We start from the raw sequence: 23,580 nt of genomic DNA, 5'->3' as shown, positions 1-23,580 counted from the left end.
TTACTCCGACCAAAATGAATCACACTTGCCTGCATTAGGCTCCATTCACTATCTCTCAGCCCAGCTCTGCAGCTTATCTATGTCTCTCTGTAACCTACAACATCCTTCGTCACTATCCACAACTCCATCGATCTCGCTGTACATGACCCACTCCATTTACACCCATACATGTCTCTCTTGAACAGGATCCCCTCCATTACCCCTGACACTGGGATCTCTGAATATGAAACCCTCCATTAACACCCACACTGGGCTCTCTGTACATGACCCACTCCATTAATGCCCACACTGGGCTCTCTGTACATGACCCACCCCATTAACCCTGACACTGGGCTCTCTGTACATGATCCACACCATTAACCCTTCCACTGGGCTCTCTGTACATGGCCCACTCCATTAAGTCCACACTGGGCTCTCTGTACATGACCCACTCCATTAACCCCCACACTGGGCTCTCTGCACATGACCCACTCCATTAACCCCCACACTGGGCTCTCTGTACATGACCCACTCCATCAAGCCTCACACTGGGCTCCCTGTACATTTCCCACTCAATTAACCCCCACACTGGAGTCTCTGTACATTACACACTCCGATAACGCCCACACTAGCCTTCCTGTACCCCACTCCATTAAATGCCACACTGGGCTCTCTATACATGATCCACCACATTAACCCCCACAGTGGACTCTCTGTCCATGACCCACGCCATTAACCCCCACACTGGACTCTCTGTACATGACCCACTCCATTAACCCCCACACTGGACTCTCTGTACATGACCCACCCCATTAACCCCGACACTGGGCTCTCTGTACATGACCCACTCCATTAACCCTCACACTGGTCTCTCTGTACATGACCCACTCCATTAACACCCACACTGGGCACTCTGGAAATGACCCACTCCATTAACCCTCACACTGGGCTCCCTGTACATGACCCACTCCATTAACCCCCACACTGGACTCTCTGTACATGACCCACACCATTAACCCCCACACTGGGCTCTCTGTACATGACCCACTCCATTTACACCCACACTGGGCTCTCTATACATGACCAACTCCATTAACCCCCACACTGGGCTCTCTGTACATGACCCACTCTATTAACCCCCACACTGGGCTCTCTGTACATGACCCATCCCATCAACCCCCACACTGGGCTCTCTGTACATGACCCACTCCATTAACCCCCACACTGGGCTCTCTGTACATGACCCATCCCATCAACCCCCACACTGGGCTCTCTGTACATGACCCACTCCATTATCCCCCACACTGGGCTCTCTGCACATGACCCACTCCATTAACCCCCACACTGGGCTCTCTGTACATGACCCACTCCATCAACCCTCACACTGGGCTCCCTGTACATTTCCCACTCAATTAACCCCCACACTGGAGTCTCTGTACATTACACACTCCGATAACGCCCACACTAGCCTTCCTGTACCCCACTCCATTAAATGCCACACTGGGCTCTCTATACATGATCCACCACATTAACCCCCACAGTGGACTCTCTGTCCATGACCCACGCCATTAACCCCCACACTGGACTCTCTGTACATGACCCACTCCATTAACCCCCACACTGGACTCTCTGTACATGACCCACCCCATTAACCCCGACACTGGGCTCTCTGTACATGACCCACTCCATTAACCCTCACACTGGTCTCTCTGTACATGACCCACTCCATTAACACCCACACTGGGCACTCTGGAAATGACCCACTCCATTAACCCTCACACTGGGCTCCCTGTACATGACCCACTCCATTAACCCCCACACTGGACTCTCTGTACATGACCCACACCATTAACCCCCACACTGGGCTCTCTGTACATGACCCACTCCATTTACACCCACACTGGGCTCTCTATACATGACCAACTCCATTAACCCCCACACTGGGCTCTCTGTACATGACCCACTCTATTAACCCCCACACTGGGCTCTCTGTACATGACCCATCCCATCAACCCCCACACTGGGCTCTCTGTACATGACCCACTCCATTATCCCCCACACTGGGCTCTCTGTACATGACCCTCTCCATTAACCCCCACACTGGGCTCTCTGTACATGATCCATCCCATCAACCCCCACACTGTGCTCTCTGTACATGACCCACTCCATTAACCCCCCACACTGGGCTCTCTGTACATGACCCACTCCATTAACCCACACACTGGCTCCCTGTACATGACCCACTCCATTAACCCTCACACTGGGTTCCCTGTACATGACCCACTCCATTAACCCCCACACTGGGTTCCCTGTACATGACCCACTCCATTAACCCCCACACTGTGCTCTCCGTACATGACCCATCCCATCAACCCCACACTGGGCTCTCTGTACATGACCCACTCCTTTAATCCCCCCACACTGGTCTCTCTGTACATGACCCACTCCATTAACCCACACACTGGCTCCCTGTACATGACACACTCCATTAACCCTCACACTGGGTTCCCTGTACATGACCCACACCATTAACCCCCACACTGGGCTCTCTGTACATGACCCACTCCATTAACCCCCACACTGGGCTCTCTGTACATGACCCATCCCATCAACCCCCACACTGGGCTCTCTGTACATGACCCACTCCATTATCCCCCACACTGGGCTCTCTGTACATGACCCACTCCATTAACCCCCACACTGGGCTCTCTGTACATTGCCCATCCCATCAACCCCCACACTGGGCTCTCTGTACATGACCCACTCCATTAACCCCCCACACTGGGCTCTCTGTACATGACCCACTCCATTAACCCACACACTGGCTCCCTGTACATGACCCACTCCATTAACCCTCACACTGGGTTCCCTGTACATGACCCACTCCATTAACCCCCACACTGGGTTCCCTGTACATGACCCACTCCATTAACCCCCACACTCGGCTCTCTGTACATGACCCACCCCATTAACCCCCACACTGGGCTCTCTATACATGACCCACTCCATTAACCCTCACACTGGGTTCCCTGTACATGACCCACTCCATTAACCCCCACACTGGGCTCTCTGTACATGACCCACTCCATTAACCCCCACACTGGGTTCCCTGTACATGACCCACTCCATTAACCCACACCTACCGGATTCTCTGAATTTGACACAGGTTACCAGATTACCAAATTCGTCTCCTTCCTCATCCCATGAATCGCTGACTTCAATTGTTTCCCAGGAAACAACAGCTAGATTGTAAACTCCCCATGCTGGGTTTCATATCCTTCCATGCGCTTGCCTATGATTCCCAGGACTTGCTGTGACGAGTTCCTTATGTGCCCAAACATGTTGTTTCTCAGCCCATCAACCTTCCCAATCCGCCTGATGGCAGTCTGCGAGAGAAGGGAACCCTTCACAGTGAGGACATCCTGCAGAAGGCAATGTCAGAGCACTGCAGCCTTTTCCCCGGGAGTAACCAGGGACCCTGTTCATCCTGTGGCTACCCCTCAGCAACACGGAGGGTGGACAATGAAAAAAAAATATGGCTTGGTACCATCTTCGGTTTTGTAAAATTCCCCTGAAAAGACTTGATGCGATTATCACCGCCGAAAGGGAGCAATCCGATATTAACTTGGTCGTTTCCAATTCACAGTCTGACTGTAACCTGTCTGAGATACATCCTCCCAGTAACTGGTGACGAGAACCTGTTTGTCTCTTTAATTGGATGGTTTTCTGAGTCTAACCAGTTTTCTGGATCTGCAGTCCGGAAATGGTCGGAATTCAACATAAATCGCTGTGTCGAGAAACTTGTTTTTGTTGTTTTCCATTTTATAAAATTAAATTGTGTTGTCCCCCCTCAGAGTGTTTTATTCCCAGTCCCTGATCGGAATAGGGAGAGTGGGTTCCCAGAATGTTGCTGATCCTTCTCTCCATCTCCCTGTGTTTTTCCCGGGTCTCTCCCGGTAAGTACAGAATTCAGCTTTCCATTCTCTCTCTCTCTCTCTCTGTGTCTGGGGTGAATGTGAATCTCTTGGGGAGAGTTTGAAATGGGGGATGTTTGATCAGCCGCCTGTTATACAGCCAGCCTGATCTTTTACACATTGAAGGCAGCACAGTCTGGGAGACTCTGATGGGATTTGTGTCCAGGTCTCCTGACAGCAGGATGTAGAAACCCCGAGATCAGAGAAGCTCCGAGCAAATGGGAAATGGTTCCAATGGACAATTTTAATTTTCACATCGATTGGGAGAAGCCAGACAGCTTCATCATTCCTGGTCTAAAGTCTTGTAAACCCTGCGGGGAGGAGAAGGATACTCCATGTTTAACCCAGCCCAGGCTCAGGGATCCATGATGGAGGTGACTCAGCAAGTCTGAGTCTATAGTGCTCCACCACATCTCCTCCACTTCCCGCTCCTCCGCCCTTGAGCCCCGCCTCTCCAATCGCCACCAGGACAGAACCCCACTGGTCCTCACCTACCACCCCACCAAACTCCATACACATCGTATCATCCTTCAACATTTCCGCCACCTCCAAACGGACCCCACCACCAGGGATATATTTCCCTCCCCTCCCCTATCAGCGTTCCGAAAAGACCACTCCCTCCATGACTCCCTCGTCAGGTCCACACGACCCACCAACCCAACCTCCACTCCCGGCACCTTCCCCTGCAACCGCAAGAAATGCAAAACTTGCACCCACACCTCCCCCCTTACTTCTCTCCAAGGCCCCAAGGGATCCTTCCATATCCGCCATAAATTCACCTGCACCTCCACACACATCATTTATTGCATCCGCTGCACCCGATGTGGCCTTCTCTATATGGGGAGACAGGCCGCCTACTTGCAGAACGTTTCAGAGAACACCTCTGGGACACCCGGACCAACCAACCCAATCACCCCGTGGCTCAACACTTTAACTCCCCCTCCCACTCCACCAAGGACATGCAGGTCCTTGGACTCCTCCATCGCCAGACCATAGCAACACGACGGTTGGAGGAAGAGCGCCTCATCTTCCGCCTCGGAACCCTCCAACCACAAGGGATGAACTCAGATTTCTCCAGTTTCCTCATTTCTCCTCCCCCCACCTTGTCTCAGTCAAATCCCTTGAACTCAGCACCGCCTTCCTAACCTGCAATCTTCTTCCTGACCTCTCTGCCCCCACCCCCACTCCGGCCTATCACCCTCACCTTGACCTCCTTCCACCTATCACATTTCCAACGCCCCTTGCCCAAGTCCCTCCTCCCTACCTTTTATCTTAGCCTGCTGGACACACTTTCCTCATTCCTGAAGAAGGGCTCATGCCCGAAACATCGATTCTTCTGCTCCTTGGATGCTGCCTGACCTGCTGCGCTTTTCCAGCAACACAATTTTAGCTCTGATCTCCAGCATCTGCAGTCCTCACTTTCTCCTCGAAAGTGCTTCTCCCAAGACCGAGGCAAAGTGGGCCATCCTCCTCCACCACACTCACCAAATCAATTAAAAATAGTTTTTACTTAATGTGATTATGGCTTGGCTGGTGGTGAGAAGGGCTCTGCCTGTGAGATCCTTTATGCACGCCCGGACTCTCAGCCGCACCGCACGCTGCCCTCGAAGCGGCTGCGGGGGAGACGAGACTGTCACACACCTCCTTCTGGAATGTTCCTACGCAGAAGAAATCTGGAGAGAAATGCAGTGATGTTTGTCGAGGTACGGCCCGAGCAGCGCCGTGACACGGGACGCCGTGCTCTACGGCCTGTTCCCCGGGACGCACACCGAGACGAACATCAACTGTGCCTGGAGGATCATCAACTCGGTGAAGGACACTCTCTGGGTGGTCCGAAACCTGTTGATCTTCCAGCTGATCGAGTTGACCCCGACTGAGTGCTGCAGACTGCCACATTCCAAGGTCCAGGACTACATGTTGAGGGATGCGCCGAAGCTTGGGGCAGCTGCCGCCAAGGCGCGGTGGGGAAAGACCACCGTATAACATCTGCCTGCCTAAAGAAGAACAGGGGGCCCACGGAGTCATTTGGGCTCCGCTGACACCTCAGCTAAATTTATGGAATATGATTGATAAACGTACAGACCTGTGTATAAAAATTATAAATTCTGATCTCTGTATGTAAATGTATGTATTTTTGAATTTATAATATGTAATTAGTGGTTTAGTCCTAAATTTATACAGTTCAGTCTCCTGTAAAAATGACTAGGGGGAAAGGAGCCCCTCCCCAGCTGCAGCAGAGGCGTTCGCAGCTGCCCGGGGGACTTACCTACGGTGGCGAGCCTCGTGAAAATAATCTCCAAACTCGATGCGAAGATCGATGCTTTCATAGAAGAGTCCCGAAGTCAGTGGAATTCATTCTCGGCCACGCTAGAAAAGCACGCCTGAGACATCGAAGAAATCGAGCGCCGAGTCGGAGGGGCGTAACTAAAGGCCGCGACCTCCGAGGCCATTGCAGAATCGGCCCTGGATCGGGTCCGGACGCTCGAGCAGCGAGTCCGGACCTTAGAGAATCACATTGACAACCTCGAGAATCGAGGTCATCGATAAAATATTTGCTTGCTGGGCCTTCCCGAACGGGCATAAGAAGGCCAGCTTATAAGGTTCCTTGAACAGTCGCTTCCACAGTTATTGAATCTGGAGGCTGGATCAGGCCAGGTAAGGGTAGAATGGGCCTACCAGGTTGCAATACATGGGCCCGGCTCGAACCAGCGCCCCCGCCCGGTCCTGTTCCGGCTGCAGAGCTATAAGGTGAGGCAGACACTTTTGGAAGCCTCCAGAAATCTTGGGAAAGATCCACAAGCCATGACTCATAAAGGATCCAAGATTATGTTATTCAATACTCTGCGCTACCAAGCTATACTACGCTATAGCCATGAAGGGTCCGTGTTTAACTTCGGATCACTGGAGAAGGCCAAGGAACTTTTGGACTCTCTTCGACAAATTATAAGAGTTAGTCGATGTTGTTTTGCCCTACCCCACCCCGGTTTATCCCCCACCTTTTTTTTCCTTTCATTATCTTACTGTTTATTATTATCTCCGGGGGGTGGGAAGAAGGGCTTATTTATTCATCCTTTACTTAGCGATTTCCTTTTCCCCTTTTTTTTATATATGTATATTATATATATAGGCCAGAGGGTCTAGTTAATGTAGATGGGGGGGGATGGTGGCAACCATATGTTATTTTATCTTTGTCCTTGGGAGCGGGGTTGTTTATTTTGTATTAATATATTTAATTATTATTTGCTGAGACTGTAATTTTATAGTCATATATGTTCATATATGGTATTAACATTACCAAATATATTCAGGTGTTGGTGTGGGTGGCGGTGAATAGGGTACTCACTGTTAGTTCTAATTCAGTAGTATACTTGAATTTTCTTTATCCTATCGTGGGGTGCCTGGGTCAAGGGTGGTTGGGAGAGGTTATGATGGGTGTTTTGGAATAAGGGGGAAGATCTCCATTTAAATACGTTTTATACTTTTTTTTACTATATAGAAATAGTTTTTTTTATATATTGATCTGAATGTACTGAAGAGCTTTTATTTTTGTGAATTTTATATGTTCTATGCTCGTGATGGTTTGGATAAATATGGGTTTTGTTGTGATCTGATGTTAACACATTCCGAGCAGGTATATCACTGCTCAATTTATGTGTTAGATTAGATTAGATTACATTACAGTGTGGAAACAGGCCCTTCGGCCCAACAAGTCCACACCGACCCGCCAAGCGCGACCCACCCATACCCCTACATTTACCCCTTACCTAACACTACGGGCAATTTAGCATGGCCAATTCACCTGACCTGCACATTTTTGGACTGTGGGAGGAAACCGGAGTACCCGGAGGAAACCCACGCAGACACGGGGAGAACGTGCAAACTCCACACAGGCAGTCGCCTGAGGCGGGAATTGAACCCGGGTCGCTGGCGCTGTGAGGCAGCAGTGCTAACCACTGTGCCACCGTGCCGCCCGTGTTATCCGTTGGAAAAATTTTTTCTCTTGAATAATGTAAGAATTTTAATGATACACTCTGGTTAGTTGTAAGTTAGATGAGTAGTTAGGTGAGTTTTGTCTTTTCTTTCTCTTGGTATTTCTTTTTCCTTGTCTGATAGATTTTGGTTATCATTTATTTAAGATTTAACTGTATGTCAATGTTTATACTTGGGTCTTTTTTTTAGTTTTCTTTTGTAAACTTGTGAAAAAAAAACCCAGCCCATGCTCAGCTGTGATGCCCTCATGGTTGAATAGGCCGGGTTATCTCAGACACCAACATCCTACTGGCCGTGTATGAAGGACTAATTAAAAAGCTCAGTGAAGGACAGTGAGGATCCTGCTCTGGATTGTCCATTCCCCTGTTTGACAGAGAGACTGTTCACACAGTAACTGTCCCCCACGGTCTCACACTTCATCCTCCCAAAATATTCCTGTTTCTCTTCATTTCAATCTGGCTTCACTCACCGCAAATCTTTCCTGGTTATGGTGATAAACCACAGCCCTGCCCCTGGGTTATCCTGAATTCCTCACTCCAGGTGGACCATGGGCAGGATTTTTCTTCCATTTATGCCAGTTTCCTGTTCCAGGTTAGTGATTTTCTGTTTAATATCCAATCACTGGATTGTGTCCCAGCCTCTCCCTGTGTCCACACTGATTCCATCGAGTATCTGAGTGACCCTGATTCTGTGTTTACTCCCTGTTCTAAGAGGCTGCAGCAGCTAATTCTGACCCAGTTGAATCTGATTCTGTTGATTATATCAGACAGGATTCTGACAGTGTTATAATTTGGCGGGTTATTGGAGATTGTCACTGTGTGGATGGGCCTCACTTTGACCAGCTGGAAGTGTGTGTAATTGTTTTCAGCCTGACCTTTACAGATATAACATGTTGAAAGTGATTTTGAGGGCAGTCTCTCACATTAGCGATGTCCCTGATGTCTGTGATGTGCTTCTAGTTTTGTAGCCCAGATATATTAATATGATGTTTATTTTCATGTTGAGAAACTTCCAGCTTTCATTGTTTGCTTTATAGAGGCTAATGTAATCACTGTGATTTACACAGTTGTTTCTGGAATTAAGAATTTTCCTGAGGTTACAAACACTGCAACAGTCAATGGAGTTATCATAGCTTCTCGTGACAGTAAAACCCAACAGTGCATCCCCAGGCAGCAGTTCATGGCAGAATCCTTCAATGTGAATTTCTGGGATTATCTCACACACCGGGCAAAAATACGTGCAAACATAGCAAAGGAAACAATGAGTGCAATAATGAAGAGGACAAACCAGACATCTGGTAAGATGTGGCTGATTGAATTTCTCTATTGGTTGTCCCCTTTCATCCTTTCATCATAAAACCTCATTCATTCCCCAACACTGACATTTGGTCCCCAGGACTGGGAGAGACGTAATAGACCTCAATGCTTCCCTTACCTCTGGGAGCCTTTTCCACCCACAGTGCACCACCAATATTCACCCCACTTCTTCATATCTTTTGAGCGACCGAAATAGGGAATTGTAGACACAGTGCAGTCAAAATGTTTTCCAAGGGTTTAACAAAACGTCTTAGATTTTGTACTCCGTTCGTCTATTTGCAAAGCCTATTGAAATCTCAGCTTTCAGTGTGACCCACCTTCCAACCATTGCTTTCTGAGATGTTCGACTTTATCTGTGAGAGTCTGAGTCACGGAGCAGATTCAGGTAACCTTTAATGTGATCGACAGCTTCAGTTACTGCATGTGATGTTGAGGTATCCCTCTGTAATTGGCTCTCTATACAGCATCTTACACAGTTCAAGTTTACCTCAATGTATTTCATCATATCACTGAACAACAAAGAGATGGACAGGTCATTGGCCCACTCCTGGTCCTTCATGACGTTTTCTCAGACTTTCTTATCTTTCTTCTTGAGGTTTTTCACAATAGATACTGTATTCCAGTGACATCTCCCTGCTGCACCATGTTAACTGCCATTTACTGGATACTTGCTTCAGGAATCTTTCACATTTCTCATCACAGGAAATACAAAAGAATATTGATTTTTAAATGGTCCCAACAAAGTTAGGTAGTTTCACCAAATGTTAGAATTCTTCAGCTAACAAACTGTGTCTTAAAGTGTTCATTCAATCCACATTCCAATCTCTGCTGATCTCTGTTTTCATTCCTGTAGTAATGGGGAGGGGGAGGGGGGAGGGAGAGTGGGGATTGTGTTCACTGTCTGAAACTGGTTTGAATATTTTCCTCCAGTACTTTTAGTGTTTTTTTTATATATATGTAGATTCACAACTACTTCAGAATCGATATCTATGATTATCTGAAGAATCATAAATGAAACCTACTCTTAATATTGTAACAGATTGATTAAATAATTCAAGAGAAACAACTAATTAGCGTGAAATGTTCTTATCTAAGAAAGCAACTGCAGCTGCACCTTCTCTCTCAGTCAGTAACCTTGATTACACAGAGTTACTATTGTCCTCCATGTGAAGGCTACTTGAAGCAAACATTTTCCTAAGTGCTGTAACTACTGTCAGCCATGTCCTGCTGCATTAACCATGGGCAGCCAGCAGCCATTTTGTGCCGCTCAGTCCTGGGAGCCCTGACACCAGACAATGTCACACAACGTGGTTCTTCCTGTTATGTGAGTATCTCTGTTTCTTCAAACCTGGCCCTATGCAGTAACATCTTACAGGCACCCCGAAAGTAGAAATGTCACTGCAACATATCACAGGGTAGGAAAGTATCGCAGATGCTGGAAATCTGAAATTTAAACAGAAAATGCTGGAAATTCAAAGCTGGCCAGGCAGCATCCATCGAGAGATAAGCAGAGACAATCAAGAGTTATGTAAAGATTTGTAGCTTGGGTGCCGGTTGCCATGGGAAGGGTATGGTCGCTGAGCTAGAAAGTTGATTTGCAGACATTTCATCCCCTGTCTGAGTGACATCTCCAGTGCTTCAGAGCCTCCTGTGAAGCGCTGCTGTACTGTGCTTTCTGGAATTTATTTGGCTCTGTTCCTTCTGATTCCAGTTGTTCATTGGAGTGGCCGGTATAAAGGGCCCAGGTAATGTGTTTGTTGATGGAGTCTGTAGATGACTGGCGTGCTTCGAGAAATTCTCTGGCTGTCCTCAGTTTAGCTTGTCCTATGATGGTTGTGGAGAAAGTGAGATGCTGGAGATCAGAGCTGAAAATGTGTTGCTGGAAAAGCGCAGCAGGTCAGGCAGCATCCAGGGAACAGGAGAATCGACGTTTCAGGCAAAAGCCCTTCTTCAGGAATTCCTGAAGAAGGGCTTGTGCCCGAAACGTCGATTCTCCTGCTCCCTGGATGCTGCCTGACCTGCTGCGCTTTTCCAGCAACACATTTTCAGCTAGGATGGTTGTGTTGATTCAGTCGAATTTGTGGTCCTTGGCTTCTGTATATTTGGCTATCAGGGACAGCTGGTCAAAGTATTTAGTGGCTAGTTGGTGTTCATGGATGTGGATTGCTCGTTGTCTGCCTGTTCTATATAGTGTTTCATGCAGTCTTTGCATGGTATCTTGTAAATTACCTTAGTCTTGCACATGATGGGTAAAGGGGCTTTTGTTGAAGGTTAGATCCTAGGGAGTTAAAGGTAGAGTATTGGCTTGGATAAGGGATTGACTAACTGACACAAAACAGAGGATCAGGAAAAATAGGTCCTTCTCTGGATTGTGACCTGTAGCTGGTCTTGTGCTGCATGGGTTAGTTGTCAGACTTCGAGTATTTACAATCTGTATAAATGAACTGCAAGCAGGGTCAGGGTGTATCATAGTTAAACTCATGGATGATACTGATATTGGTGGGAAACCAGGCTATGATGAGAAGATAATACATTTCCAGATGGATATTGGCTGGGAGAATGGGCCAGACTCTGACAGGTGGAGGTTAATGTGGATAAGTGTGGGGCTGTTCATTTTGGCCGAAAAATAAGAAGACAAATTGTCATTTCATTGGGAAGCAGGTTCACAGTGTGTCAGTGCAGAGGGATCTGGGTGTTTTTCGCCATGAATTGCAGAAAGTGGATATGCAGGTGCAGCATATAACAAGAAAGGCGAATGGAATACTGGCATTTATTGCAAAGAACATATGACAGAGGAGGAGGTGCTGGATGTCTTGAAATGGGTAAAGATGGATAAATCCGAGGACCTGATCAGGTGTACCCGAGAACTCTGTGGGAAGCTAGAGAAGTGATTGCTGGGCCTCTTGCTGAGATACTTGTATCATCGATAGTCACAGGTGAGGTGCCAGAAGACTGGAGGTTGGCTAATGTGCTGCCACTGTTTAAGAAGGGTGGTAAAACAAGCCAGGGAACTATAGACCGATGAGCCTGACCTCGGTGGTGGGCAAGTTGTTGGAGGGAATCCTGAGGGACAAAATGTGCATGTGTTTGGAAAGGCAAGGACTGATTCGGTATAGTCAACATGGTTTTGTGCGTGGGAAATTATGTCTCACAAACTTGATTGAGTTTTTTGACGAAGTAACAAAGAGGATTGATGAGGGCAGAGCGGTAGATGTGATCTATATGGACTTCAGTAAGGCGTTCGACAAGGTTCCCCATGGGAGATTGATTAGCAAGGTTAGATCTCATGGAATACAGGGAGAACTAGCCGTTTGGATACAGAACTGGCTCAAAGATAAAAGGCAGAGGTTGGTGGTGGAGGGTTGTTTCTCAGACTGGAGGCCAGTGACCAGTGGAATGCCACAAGGATTACACTGGTCAGAGACCTCCAGTCTGCTGGGTCCTCTACTTTTTGTCATTTACATAAATGATTTGGATGCGAGCATAAGAGGTATATTGGGGAAGTTTGCAGATGATACCAAAATTGGAGGTGTAGTGGACAGCGAAGAGGGTTACCTCAGATTACAACAGGATCTTGACCAGATGGGCCATTGGGCTGACAAGTGGCAGATGGAGTTTAATTCAAATAAGTATGAGATGCTGCATTTTGGAAAAGCAAATCTTGGCAGAATGTATACACTTAATGGTAAGGTCCCAGGGAGTGTTGCTGAACAAAGAGACCTTGGAGTGCAGGTTCATAATTCCTTGAAAATGGAGTCACAGGTAGATAGGATTGTGAAGAAGAAGGCGTTTGGTATGCTCCCCTTTATTGGTCAGAGTATTGAGTACAGGAGTTGGGAGGTCATGTTGCGGCTGTACAGGACATTGGTTAGGCCACTGTTGGAATATTGCATGCAATTCTGGTCTCCTTCCTATCGGAAAGATGTTGTGAAACTTGAAAGGGTTCAGAAAAGATTTACAAGGACTCGATTGGGTTGGGATATCTGGTCGGCATGGACGGGTTGGACCAAAGGGTCTGTTTCCATGCTGTAGATCTCTATGACTCTATGACTGTAAGTGTTGTTACAATTATATAAGGCATTGGTGTGACCACACCTGGAGAATTGTGTCCAGTTGTGGTCTCCTTACCTAAGGGAGGATGTGGTGGCATTGCAGGCAGTTCAGAGGAGGTTCACCAGGCTGTTCCAGGGATGAAAGGGTTATTGTACGAGAAGCAATTGTATAGCTTGGGCCTGGACTCACTGGAGACAAGAATAATGAAGAAGGATCTGATTGAGGAATATAAAATGCTCAAGGTGAATGGGAAGGTCGATGTCAAATAGATGTTCCTCTGTGGGACAGTCTCGAACAAGAGGTCATAGACATAGAGAGAGAGGAGATAGATTCAAAACTCATTTGAGAAGAAACTACCCCTTTCAGGGGGTTGTGAATCTGTGGAACTCACTGACCCAGAGCGAGGCAGAACCAATCAACAAATTCAAGAAAGAAATGGCTACGTTTCTGATGGAAAGCAGGATAAAGTGGGATGGGAGCAGGCAGGAAGGTGGCAGTGAGACCAGGATAAGATCAGCCATGATCATGTTAAATGGTGGAGTGGACTCAAAGGGCTGACTTGCCCACTCTCCCTCTGAACTCCCATGTTACTAGAATTAACTGGGAATGTGTTTGAAAGCAGCATATCAAGTGTAGCACTGGAATCTATTACTTGTTGTCATTAAAATAGAAAAAAGAATTATAAAGCAAACAAAGCTAGGAATGAAGAAATATTTTAAAGATGCAGAAATTGATGGAATGATATTAATATTTTCATGTTAATTATGAGCCAATCAACAAACAGACAACTAATGAATTGAGAACATGAGGGACATGAAAGAGAACATTTGACTGTCACGGTCCATTCATGATCTGGAGATATTTTTGAATCACGTTGTGCAGATATATTGTGACCCCTTTGGGGCAGCTGGGACCTGAAACAGGGCATTCTGGGAAACCACCACTGCCCCAAAAGAGGCCAACTCATTATGTTTAATTTGTGATGAATAGATTAAACAATGAGAACAAAGTTTAAAAACACTGTAATAATTAGAGGAAATTGTACAGAAGGTAGATTCATAGAATCGTACAGCACAGAGACAGACCTTACAGTCAATTCTTTCATGCAGACCAGCTATCTTAAACTGATCTAAGTCCCATTTGTCAGCATTTCGAGTCATAGAGATGTACAGCACAGAAACAGACCTTTTGGTCCAAGTCATCCATGCCGACCAGATATCCTAAATTAATCTGGTCCCATTTGCCAGCACTTGGCCCATATCACTCTAAACCCTTCCTATTCATATACCCATCCAGATGTCTTTTAAATGCTGCAATTGTACCAACCTCCACCACTTCCTGTGGCACCTCATTCCATACATGTACCACCCTCTGCATGAAAAGGTTGTCCCTTACGTCCCTTTCCCCTCTCTCCCTGAACTTATGCCCTCGAGTTCTGGACTCCCCCACCCCAGGATAAAGACCTTGTCTATTTATCCTATCCATGCCCTCATTACTTTATAAACCTCTATCAAGTCACCCCATAGTCTCCAATGCTCCAGGGAAAACAGCCCCAGCCTGTTCAGCCTTTCCCTTCAGCTCAAACCCGCAACCCTGACAAAATCCTTGAAAATCTTTTCTGGACCCTTCCAAGTTTCACAACATCTTTCCAATAGGAAGGAGGCCAGAATTGCATGCAATATTCGAAAAGCAGCCTTACCAATGTCCTATATAGTCACAACATAACTCCCAACTCCTGTACTCAATACTCTAACCAATAAAGGAAGGCATACAAAATGCCTTCTTCATTATCCTATCTACCTGCAACTCTACTTTCAGGGATGCTGTGGTTCTGTTCGCCGAGCTGAAAGTTTTTGTTGCAAACGTTTCGTCCCCTGTCTAGGTGACATCCTCAGTGCTTGGGAGCCTCCTGTGAAGCGCTTCTGTGGTGTTTCCTCCGGCATTTATAGTGGCCTGTCCCTGCCACTTCCGGTTGTCAGTTTCAGCTGTCCGCTGTAGTGGCCGGTACATTGGGTCCAGGTCGATGTGTTTGTTGATGGAGTTTGTGGATGAGTGCCATGCTTCTAGGAATTCCCTGGCTGTTCTTTGTTTCGCTTGCCCTATAATGGTAGTGTTGTCCCAGTCAAATTCATGTTGCTTGTCGTCTGCGTGTGTGGCTACTAGGGATAGCTGGTCGTGTCATTTCGTGGCTAGTTGATGTTCGTGGATGCGGATCGTTAGCTGTCTTCCTGTTTGTCCTATACAGTGTTTTGTGCAGTCCTTGCATGGGATTTTGTACACTACATTAGTTTTGCTCATGCTGGGTATCGGGTCCTTCGTTTTGGTGAGTTGTTGGCTGAGAGTGGCTGTTGGTTTGTGTGCTGTTATAAGTCCTAGTGGTCGCAGTAGTCTGGCTGTCAGTTCTGAAATGCTCCTGATGTATGGTAGTGTGGCTAGTCCTTTGGGTTGCGGCATGTCCTCGTTCTGTTGTCTTTCCCTTCAGCATCTGTTGATGAAATTGCGAGGATATCAGTTTTTGGCGAATACATTGTACAGGTGTTCCTCTTCCTCTTTTTGCAGTTCTGGTGTGCTGCAGTGTGTTGTGGCCCTTTTGAATAGTGTCTTGATGCAACTTCGTTTGTGTGTATTGGGGTGGTTGCTTTCATATGTGGTGTTTCCTCCAGCATTTATAGTGGCCTGTCCCTGCCGCTTCCGGTTGTCAGTTTCAGCTGTCCGCTGTAGTGGCCGGTATATTGGGTCCAGGTCGATGTGTTTGTTGATGGAGTTTGTGGTTATGAAAGCAACCACCCCAATACACACAAACGAAGTTGCATCAAGACACTATTCAAAAGGGCCACAACACACTGCAGCACACCAGAACTGCAAAAAGAGGAAGAGGAACACCTGTACAAGGTATTCGCCAAAAACGGATATCCTCGCAATTTCATCAACAGATGTCGAAGGGAAAGACAACAGAACGAGGACATGCCGCAACCCAAAGGACTAGCCACACTACCATACATCAGGAGCATTTCAGAACTGACCGCCAGACTACTGCGACCACTAGGACTTATAACAGCACACAAACCAACAGCCACTCTCAGACAACAACTCACCAAAACGAAGGACCCGATACCCAGCATGAGCAAAACTAATGTAGTGTACAAAATCCCATGCAAGGACTGCACAAAACACTATATAGGACAAACAGGAAGACAGCTAACGATCCGCATCCACGAACATCAACTAGCCACGAAACGACACGACCAGCTATCCCTAGTAGCCACACACGCAGACGACAAGCAACATGAATTTGACTGGGACAACACTACCATTATAGGGCAAGCGAAACAAAGAACAGCCAGGGAATTCCTAGAAGCATGGCACTCATCCACAAACTCCATCAACAAACACATCGACCTGGACCCAATATACCGGCCACTACAGCGGACAGCTGAAACTGACAACCGGAAGTGGCAGGGACAGGCCACTATAAATGCCGGAGGAAACACCACAGAAGCGCTTCACAGGAGGCTCCCAAGCACTGAGGATGTCACCTAGACAGGGGACGAAACGTTTGCAACAAAAACTTCCAGCTCGGCGAACAGAACCACAGCAACGAGCACCCGAGCTACAAATCTTCTCACAAACTTTGAACTTTCAGGGAGCTATGAACCTGCACTCTAAGGTCTCTTTGTTCAACAGCACTCCCTCGGACCATATCATTCAGTGTATATGTCATGCTCTGATTTGCTTTTCCAAAATGCAGCACCTCACATTTATCTAGACCAAACTCCGTCTGCTACTCCTCAGCCCGTTGGCGCATCTGATCAAGACCCCGTTGTAATCTGAGGTAACCTTCTTCAATGTCCACCACATCTCCAATTTTGGTGTCATCTGCAAACTTACTAACTATATCTCTGATGTTCACATCCAAATCATTTATATAAATGACAAAAAGCAGTAGAGCCATCACTGATCCTTGTGATATACCACTGGTCACAGGCCTCCACTCTGAAAAGCAACCTTCCACCCCCACCCTCTGTCTTCTACCTTTGAGCCAGTTCTATATTCAAATGGCTAGTTCCCCTGTATTCCATGAGATCTAACCTTGCTAACCAGTCTTCCATGTGGAACTTTGTCGAATGTCTTACTGAAGTCCGTATAGGACTACCACTCTGCCCTCATCAATCTTCTTTGTTACTTCCTCAAAAAACTCAAATCAAGTTTGTGAGACATGATTCCCCTCACACAAACCCATGCCGACTATCCCCAATCAGCCTTTGCTTTCCCAAATACGTGTAAATCCTGTCCCTCAGGATTCCCTCCAACAAAGTGCCACCACCAATGTCAGGGTCACCGGTCTGTAGTTCCCTGGGTTTTCCTTACCACCCTTCTTAAATAGTGGTCCCATGTTAGCCAATCCCCAGTCTTCTTGTGACTATCGATGATACAAATATCTCAGCAAGGGGCCCAGCAATCACTTCCCTAGCTTCCCACAGAGTTCTAGGGTATACCTGATCAGGTCCTGGGGATTTATCCACTTTTATGTGTTTCATGACATCCAGCACTTTCTCCTCTGTAATCTGGACATTTTTCAAGATGTCACCATCCATTTCCCTACATTCTATATCTTCCATGTCCTTCTCCAGAGTAAACCCTGATGCAAAATACTCATTTAGCATCTCCCCCATCTCCTCTGGCTCCATACAAAGGCTGCCTCTCCCTACTTACCCTTCTGTCCTTATTTGTAAAAACCCTTTGGATTCTCCTTAACCCTATTTGGCAAAACTATCGCTTGTCCCCTTTTTGCCCTCCTGATTTCTGTCTTAAGTATACTCCTACTGCATTTATACTCTTCTAAGGATTCACTTGATCTATCCTGTCTATATTGTCATATGCTTCCTTCTTATTCTTAACCACACCCTCAATTTCTCTTGTCATCCAGCATGCCTATACCTACCAGCCTTTCTTTTCCCCCTGACAGAAATATACTGCCTCTGGACTTCTATTGTCTCACTTTTGAAGGTTTCCCATTTTCCAACCATCCCTTTACCTGCGAACATCTGCCCCCAGTCAGTTTTTGAAAGTTCTTGCCTAATACCATCAAACTTAGCCTTCCTCCAATTTAGAACTTCAACCTTTAGGTCAGGTCTATCTTTTTCCATCACTATTTTAAAACTAATAGAATTATGGTCGCTGGCCCCAAAGTGCTCCCCCACTGACACCTCAGTCACTTGTACCTTATTTCCCAAGACTCAGTCAAGTTTTCCTCCTTCTCTAGTAGGTACATGCACATACTGAATCATAAAGTTTTCTTGTACACAAATTCCTCTCCATCTAAACGCTTAACACTCTGGCAATCCCAGTCTATGTTTGGAAAGTTGAAATCCCCTTCCATAACCACCCGATTATTCTTACAGATAACTGAAATCTCCTTACAAACCTGTTTCTCAGTTTTCCACTAACTATTAAGGCATCTACAATCCCAGAAAGGTGATCATCCCTTTCTTATTTCTCAGTTCCACCCAAATAACTCACCTTGATGTACTCCCAGGAATATCCTCCTTCAGTTATACTATCCCTTTTCAAAAATGCCGCTCCCCTTCCTCTCTTGCCCACCCCCCACCGACCCCACCGCTTGCAATCCTTCTCTGACATTTGTATCCTGGAACATTAAGCGACCAGGCCTGATCATCCCTGAGCCACATTTCTGTAATTGCTATGATATCCCAGTCCCATGTTCCCAGCCATGCCCTGAGTTCATTTGCCTTCTCTATTCGGCCTCTTGCATTGAAGTAAATGCAGTTTAATTTATCACTGCTATCTTGTTGTCTGCTATGTTCCTTCCTGCCCCAGCTGTTTGACTAACTCCCTTTCCCAACTGTACCAGTCTCGGCTTGATCACTTTTCTCAATATCTCCCTGGGTGCGCCCCCTCCTTCCACCTTACTCATTTAAATCCTCCTGAGCAGCTCTAGCAAATCCCCTGCCAGTATATTAGTCCCCTTCCAATTTAGATGCAATCTATCCTTCTTGTACAGGTCACTTCTACCTCAGAAGAGATTCCAATGATCCAAAAATGTGAATCCCTCTCCCATATACCAGCTCCTCATCCACGTATTCATCTGCTCTATCCTCCTATTTCTACCCTCACGAGCTCGCAGCACCAGGAGTAATCAAGATATTACTACCCTGGAGGACCTCCTTTTTAAATCTCTGCCTAACTCTTTATATTCTCCATTCTGAATCTCATCCTTTTCCCTTCTTGTGTCGTTGGTTCCAACATGTACAATGACCTCCTGCTTGTCCCTCTCCCCTTTTGAGAACATTCTTCACTCTGTCTGAGATATCCTTGATCCTGAGACCAGGGAGTTAACACACCATTCTGATTTTTCACGGCTGGTCACAGAAACGTCGTCTGTGCCTCTGAATAGAGAGTGTCGTGACACAATCGATTGCTTGGAACCCGACGTACCCGTCATTACATGAGAGCCAGTCTTGATACCAGAAACTTGGCTGTTCCTGTTACATTCACCTGAGACTCCATCACCCCTTACATTTTCCAAAACAGCATACTTGTTTGAAATGGGAATAGCCACAGGAGACTCCTGCACTTCGTGCCTAACTCTCCTACCTTTCCTGGAGGTAACCCATCTATCTGACCGTATCTGCGGCTTTTCTGCCTTCCTGTAACTGCCATCCATCACACCCCATTGCTCTAGCAAATTCCTCATTGCCTTCAACTGTAGCTCCAACCGATCCATGCGATTCAATAGGATTCGCAACCAAACACATTTCCTGCAAACATAATCATCAGTAACATGAAAACTCTCCCTAACCTCCCACATCCGACAGGAAGAGCATATCACTCTACTAAAGGCCATCACTGCTCCTTCACAATCTACGGATCCAGAAAATATCACCGTCTTATTGCGCTGGAAAGCAGTGCTCCAGGCTAACTGGGAATGTTGGTTTATATTTCTAAACATTTAATCAAGAGACAGGTTTCAATTAAACAAATAATCAAAACAGAATTTACTCTATTCAGTTCTGCAGACTTCCAGCAAGGTTACACATTAAAAATTATGAACGTATCTGTTCCTGTGCTGGTTCCTCCAAGGTCAGCTGTGAATTTCGCTGTTTGCTACCTTTCCAAGACACACTCTGATATCCACAGATACGTAAACTCTTTGTCTGCCTTTCCTCCTTACCCAAAATGCAACACCTTTTATTTAAATTAAACTCCTCAGCCCTGTTTTGGTGTCATCTGCAAATGAACCATTACTGACCATTCCTCCTATCTGCACATCCAAATCATTTATAAAACTGACAGAAGATGGACACAGGGAGTGAGTAACTTAAAGAGATTGATTCTCATCTCCATTCCACCAGGCTCAGGGGAAGAGATTGCACAGCCCCACGTAGGGAGAGGGTCCTTGTAAATAACACACAGAGTCCGATCGTGGGCCAGTGCCTGTGGGAGGCTGACAGAGTGGTCACGGACAGACATGGACTACATCCCCCAGAATGCAGCCTGTGATTGAAACAAATGACCAGAAGGACTGGGCCTGTCGTTCCAGGACAGTGGGAATGTGAGTGCTGGAATTCTGACCTGGATCGGAGAGCATATTGCTTATTTGCTCCAGGTTGAGGTGTGAGACAGCAGTTGGAGAAAGGGGCAGTGCTGCCTGAGTCTGGGACCCTCTGACAGCACAGGCCTTGGGGATTAGCCCCATGTGTAACTCCCTCACCCCCTGGGCCTGGTACAGGATAATTTGACTGGATTGTTTCTCTGGTTAATTAATTTGTTAATTATCTATGTCTGTTTGATCACTGACAGGAATTCACACTTTTCAACAGATAACTACTGTTGAGGTCAGTGATGACGGCAGCATTAAGAAATCGATGAGATTTGGATTTGACGGAAAGGATTTTATCAGTTTAGAACCAGACACAATGAGATGGATCACATCCAATCCCATTGCAGTGATGACTAAGGAGAAATGGGATTCTGATGAATCCTGGAATAACTACTGGAAAAGAAATCTGGAAGAACTCGCTGTTGAATATTTAAACAGATATCTGGAAGCTGGAAAAGATTATTTCAAAAGGAAAAGTATGTATTTCTGTTTTGCTCCATGTTCTGATCTAGCCTCACTGATCTATGAAACCGCTCTCCCATTCCATTCAGTGTCTGTCTATTGTTTGTGATTTCACCCTTTCCCATCACAGTTCAGCCTGAAGTGTTCATCTCCAGGAGGGAGCCCAATGGTCAGGACAAGCCGCTCACTCTCTCCTGCCTGGTCACTGGGTTTGATCCTGCAGACATCGAGGTGACCTGGCTAAGGAATGGAGAGGTCATGTCTGAGACCCAATCCTCGGGGGTTCGACCGAACCATGATGGGACCCATCAGATCCAGAAAGAGATTGAGATCAATGTTGGGGATGAGGATCAATACTCCTGTCACATTGAACACAGCAGCCTGGCAGAGACCCAGCTCTATCAGTGGGGTAAGTGACAGGTGAAATCATTTAGAGGACACTTTTTCACTTCCTTGTTTGCAACTACCCACCTTGTTCTCTGCGTTGATATGTCATGTTGGTCTCACTGAGTTAAAGATTTCAATTCTAAGTTTGAAAGGGTCACCGAATCCCAAGCTTCCAGAGCCTTTAGGGGATTCCAGATTCCCAAAGACCTGTGAAGTACTCGTCGATTTCACTCTGGAATAATCTCACCAGAATTACAAGCAGATTCCCTTGTATTCCAGGCTTCAGCACAAGACATGGGCCCAGATTGTCCAGCAGCCAGACACCCTGCGAGAGGAGGGTGTGGACCCGTCAGAATTCCTGACTCACGGAATGGGATTTGTCCGGGAAGTTTCAACTTCCAATGGACAATTACCTCAATCCGGAACCCTCTGGAAAGATCTCAGGTTCTGAGGTTAGGGATTAGAAGCTTCTTTAACTCCTAGTGTGATGATGCTGTCACTTTAAAAGGATGTTGGTGTCCTAGTTTTTGTTTGGAAGAGAGGTTGTAAGGCAGAGGCACCAAACATGCTGCTGGTGATGACTGAGGTAAACCAGTTGTGAGGCCTTGGGGTTTTATTTTAAGTTGGAACAATAGAAGCAGTCTGAATGGGCGTGGCCAGCTCTTACAGATCCAGATTTCTCGGTTTGGTTTTTTTCAGTTACATCAGAAGCTTTTGGGGTCTCAAAAGAGTTGGCAGCTTCAGTGAGTGTCACCTGGCTACTACTCTCTGCATTTATTTCTTGATATTGTTTCCTCTGGGACTGGAGAACTGCATGTAAGAATCTGTGTCTGAATTTACCTTTTTGCCAAGGTGTTTATGGGATGTAACAATTGGAACAGTTAATTAATAATAAGTACTGTATTCGGTTACATTTTTCAATTGTTAAGTTATTCAAAATTCCTTTTTTGTTTTTATTTTAATGACAGCGTTTAAATAAATTGTGTTTTGCTTAACATTGAGTTGTTTGAACACTTGCATTGTATCTGGAACACTGCACTTCCCATCCAGTTTTAAAATAAGAAGCAGTTCTTTTCTAGGCTACCTTCTTCAGATATTTTGAGGGGGCCTGATCTGGTCCCTAACAGACTGAGAAAACCGACCATCTCCAAAAGTACTGCTGATCCCTCCATTCACACACTGACGAGGATATCTGGTCAGTGTGGGCAAGTTGGACTGAACATACACACTTGTTGTGTGACTCTTTAACTCTTTGACACCATCTCCTCAAACACATGACCTGACATTCTGCAACCAACACTTGACCTCTCCCCAGCACCAACACCAGCTCACCGCCTCCAGACGTCTGTCAGACTCGCAGTGCATCACCCTGGACAGACAACTGGGACACAACACAGAACTCCACAACTGGATCCCTAACAAGGCCCCCTCACCAGCCCACTGTGGCACCCAAACCCCATTCCATTGGTACTCAACATCCCCAACACTCACCAGTGAGTTCCCAAACTGCCCCTTGCCCAACCACTGAGGAGGTGCCTTTCTGGGAGACCGAACTACACCCCTCCAACCATTCACTCACTCCTTCACCTCACCCAAGGCCGATCTACCCCACCAGCACTAGTAAGGACATGACACAGAGATATTGGGGAGAATGGGAACTGAACTGTCTGGGGAGGTAACCCCCAGGACAGATACAACACGATGTTTATACCCCTATCAATGGGATCCTTGGTGACTTCACTGGAGAGTGAAATCGGGAGAGGGTCAAACCTGCATTTCAACCAATCCCAACAATTCC

The 23,580-nt window shown here is 46.5% G+C and overlaps 1 protein-coding gene across 2 annotated transcripts; it reads left to right on the top strand.

Moving 5' to 3' along the window:
* Positions 1 to 3,443: 3,443 nt before the first annotated feature.
* LOC148140892 (class I histocompatibility antigen, F10 alpha chain-like) lies at positions 3,444 to 23,040 on the top strand. Of its 2 annotated transcripts, none has more exons than XM_087979666.1 (4): positions 3,444 to 3,935; positions 9,010 to 9,240; positions 21,134 to 21,409; positions 21,526 to 23,040. In XM_087979666.1, exons 1-4 carry the CDS (start codon positions 3,884 to 3,886, stop codon positions 21,810 to 21,812), a joined length of 846 nt encoding a protein of 281 aa, XP_087835792.1. In that variant the 5' UTR covers positions 3,444 to 3,883; the 3' UTR covers positions 21,813 to 23,040. The 2 variants fall into 2 exon arrangements, with proteins under 2 accessions (XP_087835792.1, XP_087835791.1); XM_087979665.1 differs by having other exon boundaries at positions 3,463 to 3,935; positions 8,980 to 9,240; positions 21,526 to 23,005.
* The last annotated feature ends 540 nt before the right edge of the window (positions 23,041 to 23,580 follow it).

The sequence above is a fragment of the Chiloscyllium plagiosum genome, unplaced genomic scaffold, assembly GCF_037043375.1.
Source record: "Chiloscyllium plagiosum isolate Xiang-an unplaced genomic scaffold, Cpla_swu_hap1 HiC_scaffold_35, whole genome shotgun sequence".
In the NCBI taxonomy this organism is placed as follows: Eukaryota; Metazoa; Chordata; class Chondrichthyes; order Orectolobiformes; family Hemiscylliidae; genus Chiloscyllium; species Chiloscyllium plagiosum.
The sequence above is the reverse complement of the archived record's forward strand: the minus strand, read 5'-3'. Positions and strand labels throughout refer to the sequence as shown.

Coding starts and splice junctions, on each gene's coding strand:
- LOC148140892 (XM_087979665.1), top strand. CDS start 3,884: ATGTTGCTGATCCTTCTCTCCATCTCCCTGTGTTTTTCCCGGGTCTCT. Junction 9,241..21,133: donor GAGGACAAACCAGACATCTG/GTAAGATGTGGC, acceptor GATCACTGACAG/GAATTCACACTTTTCAACAG. Junction 21,410..21,525: donor AGATTATTTCAAAAGGAAAA/GTATGTATTTCT, acceptor TTCCCATCACAG/TTCAGCCTGAAGTGTTCATC.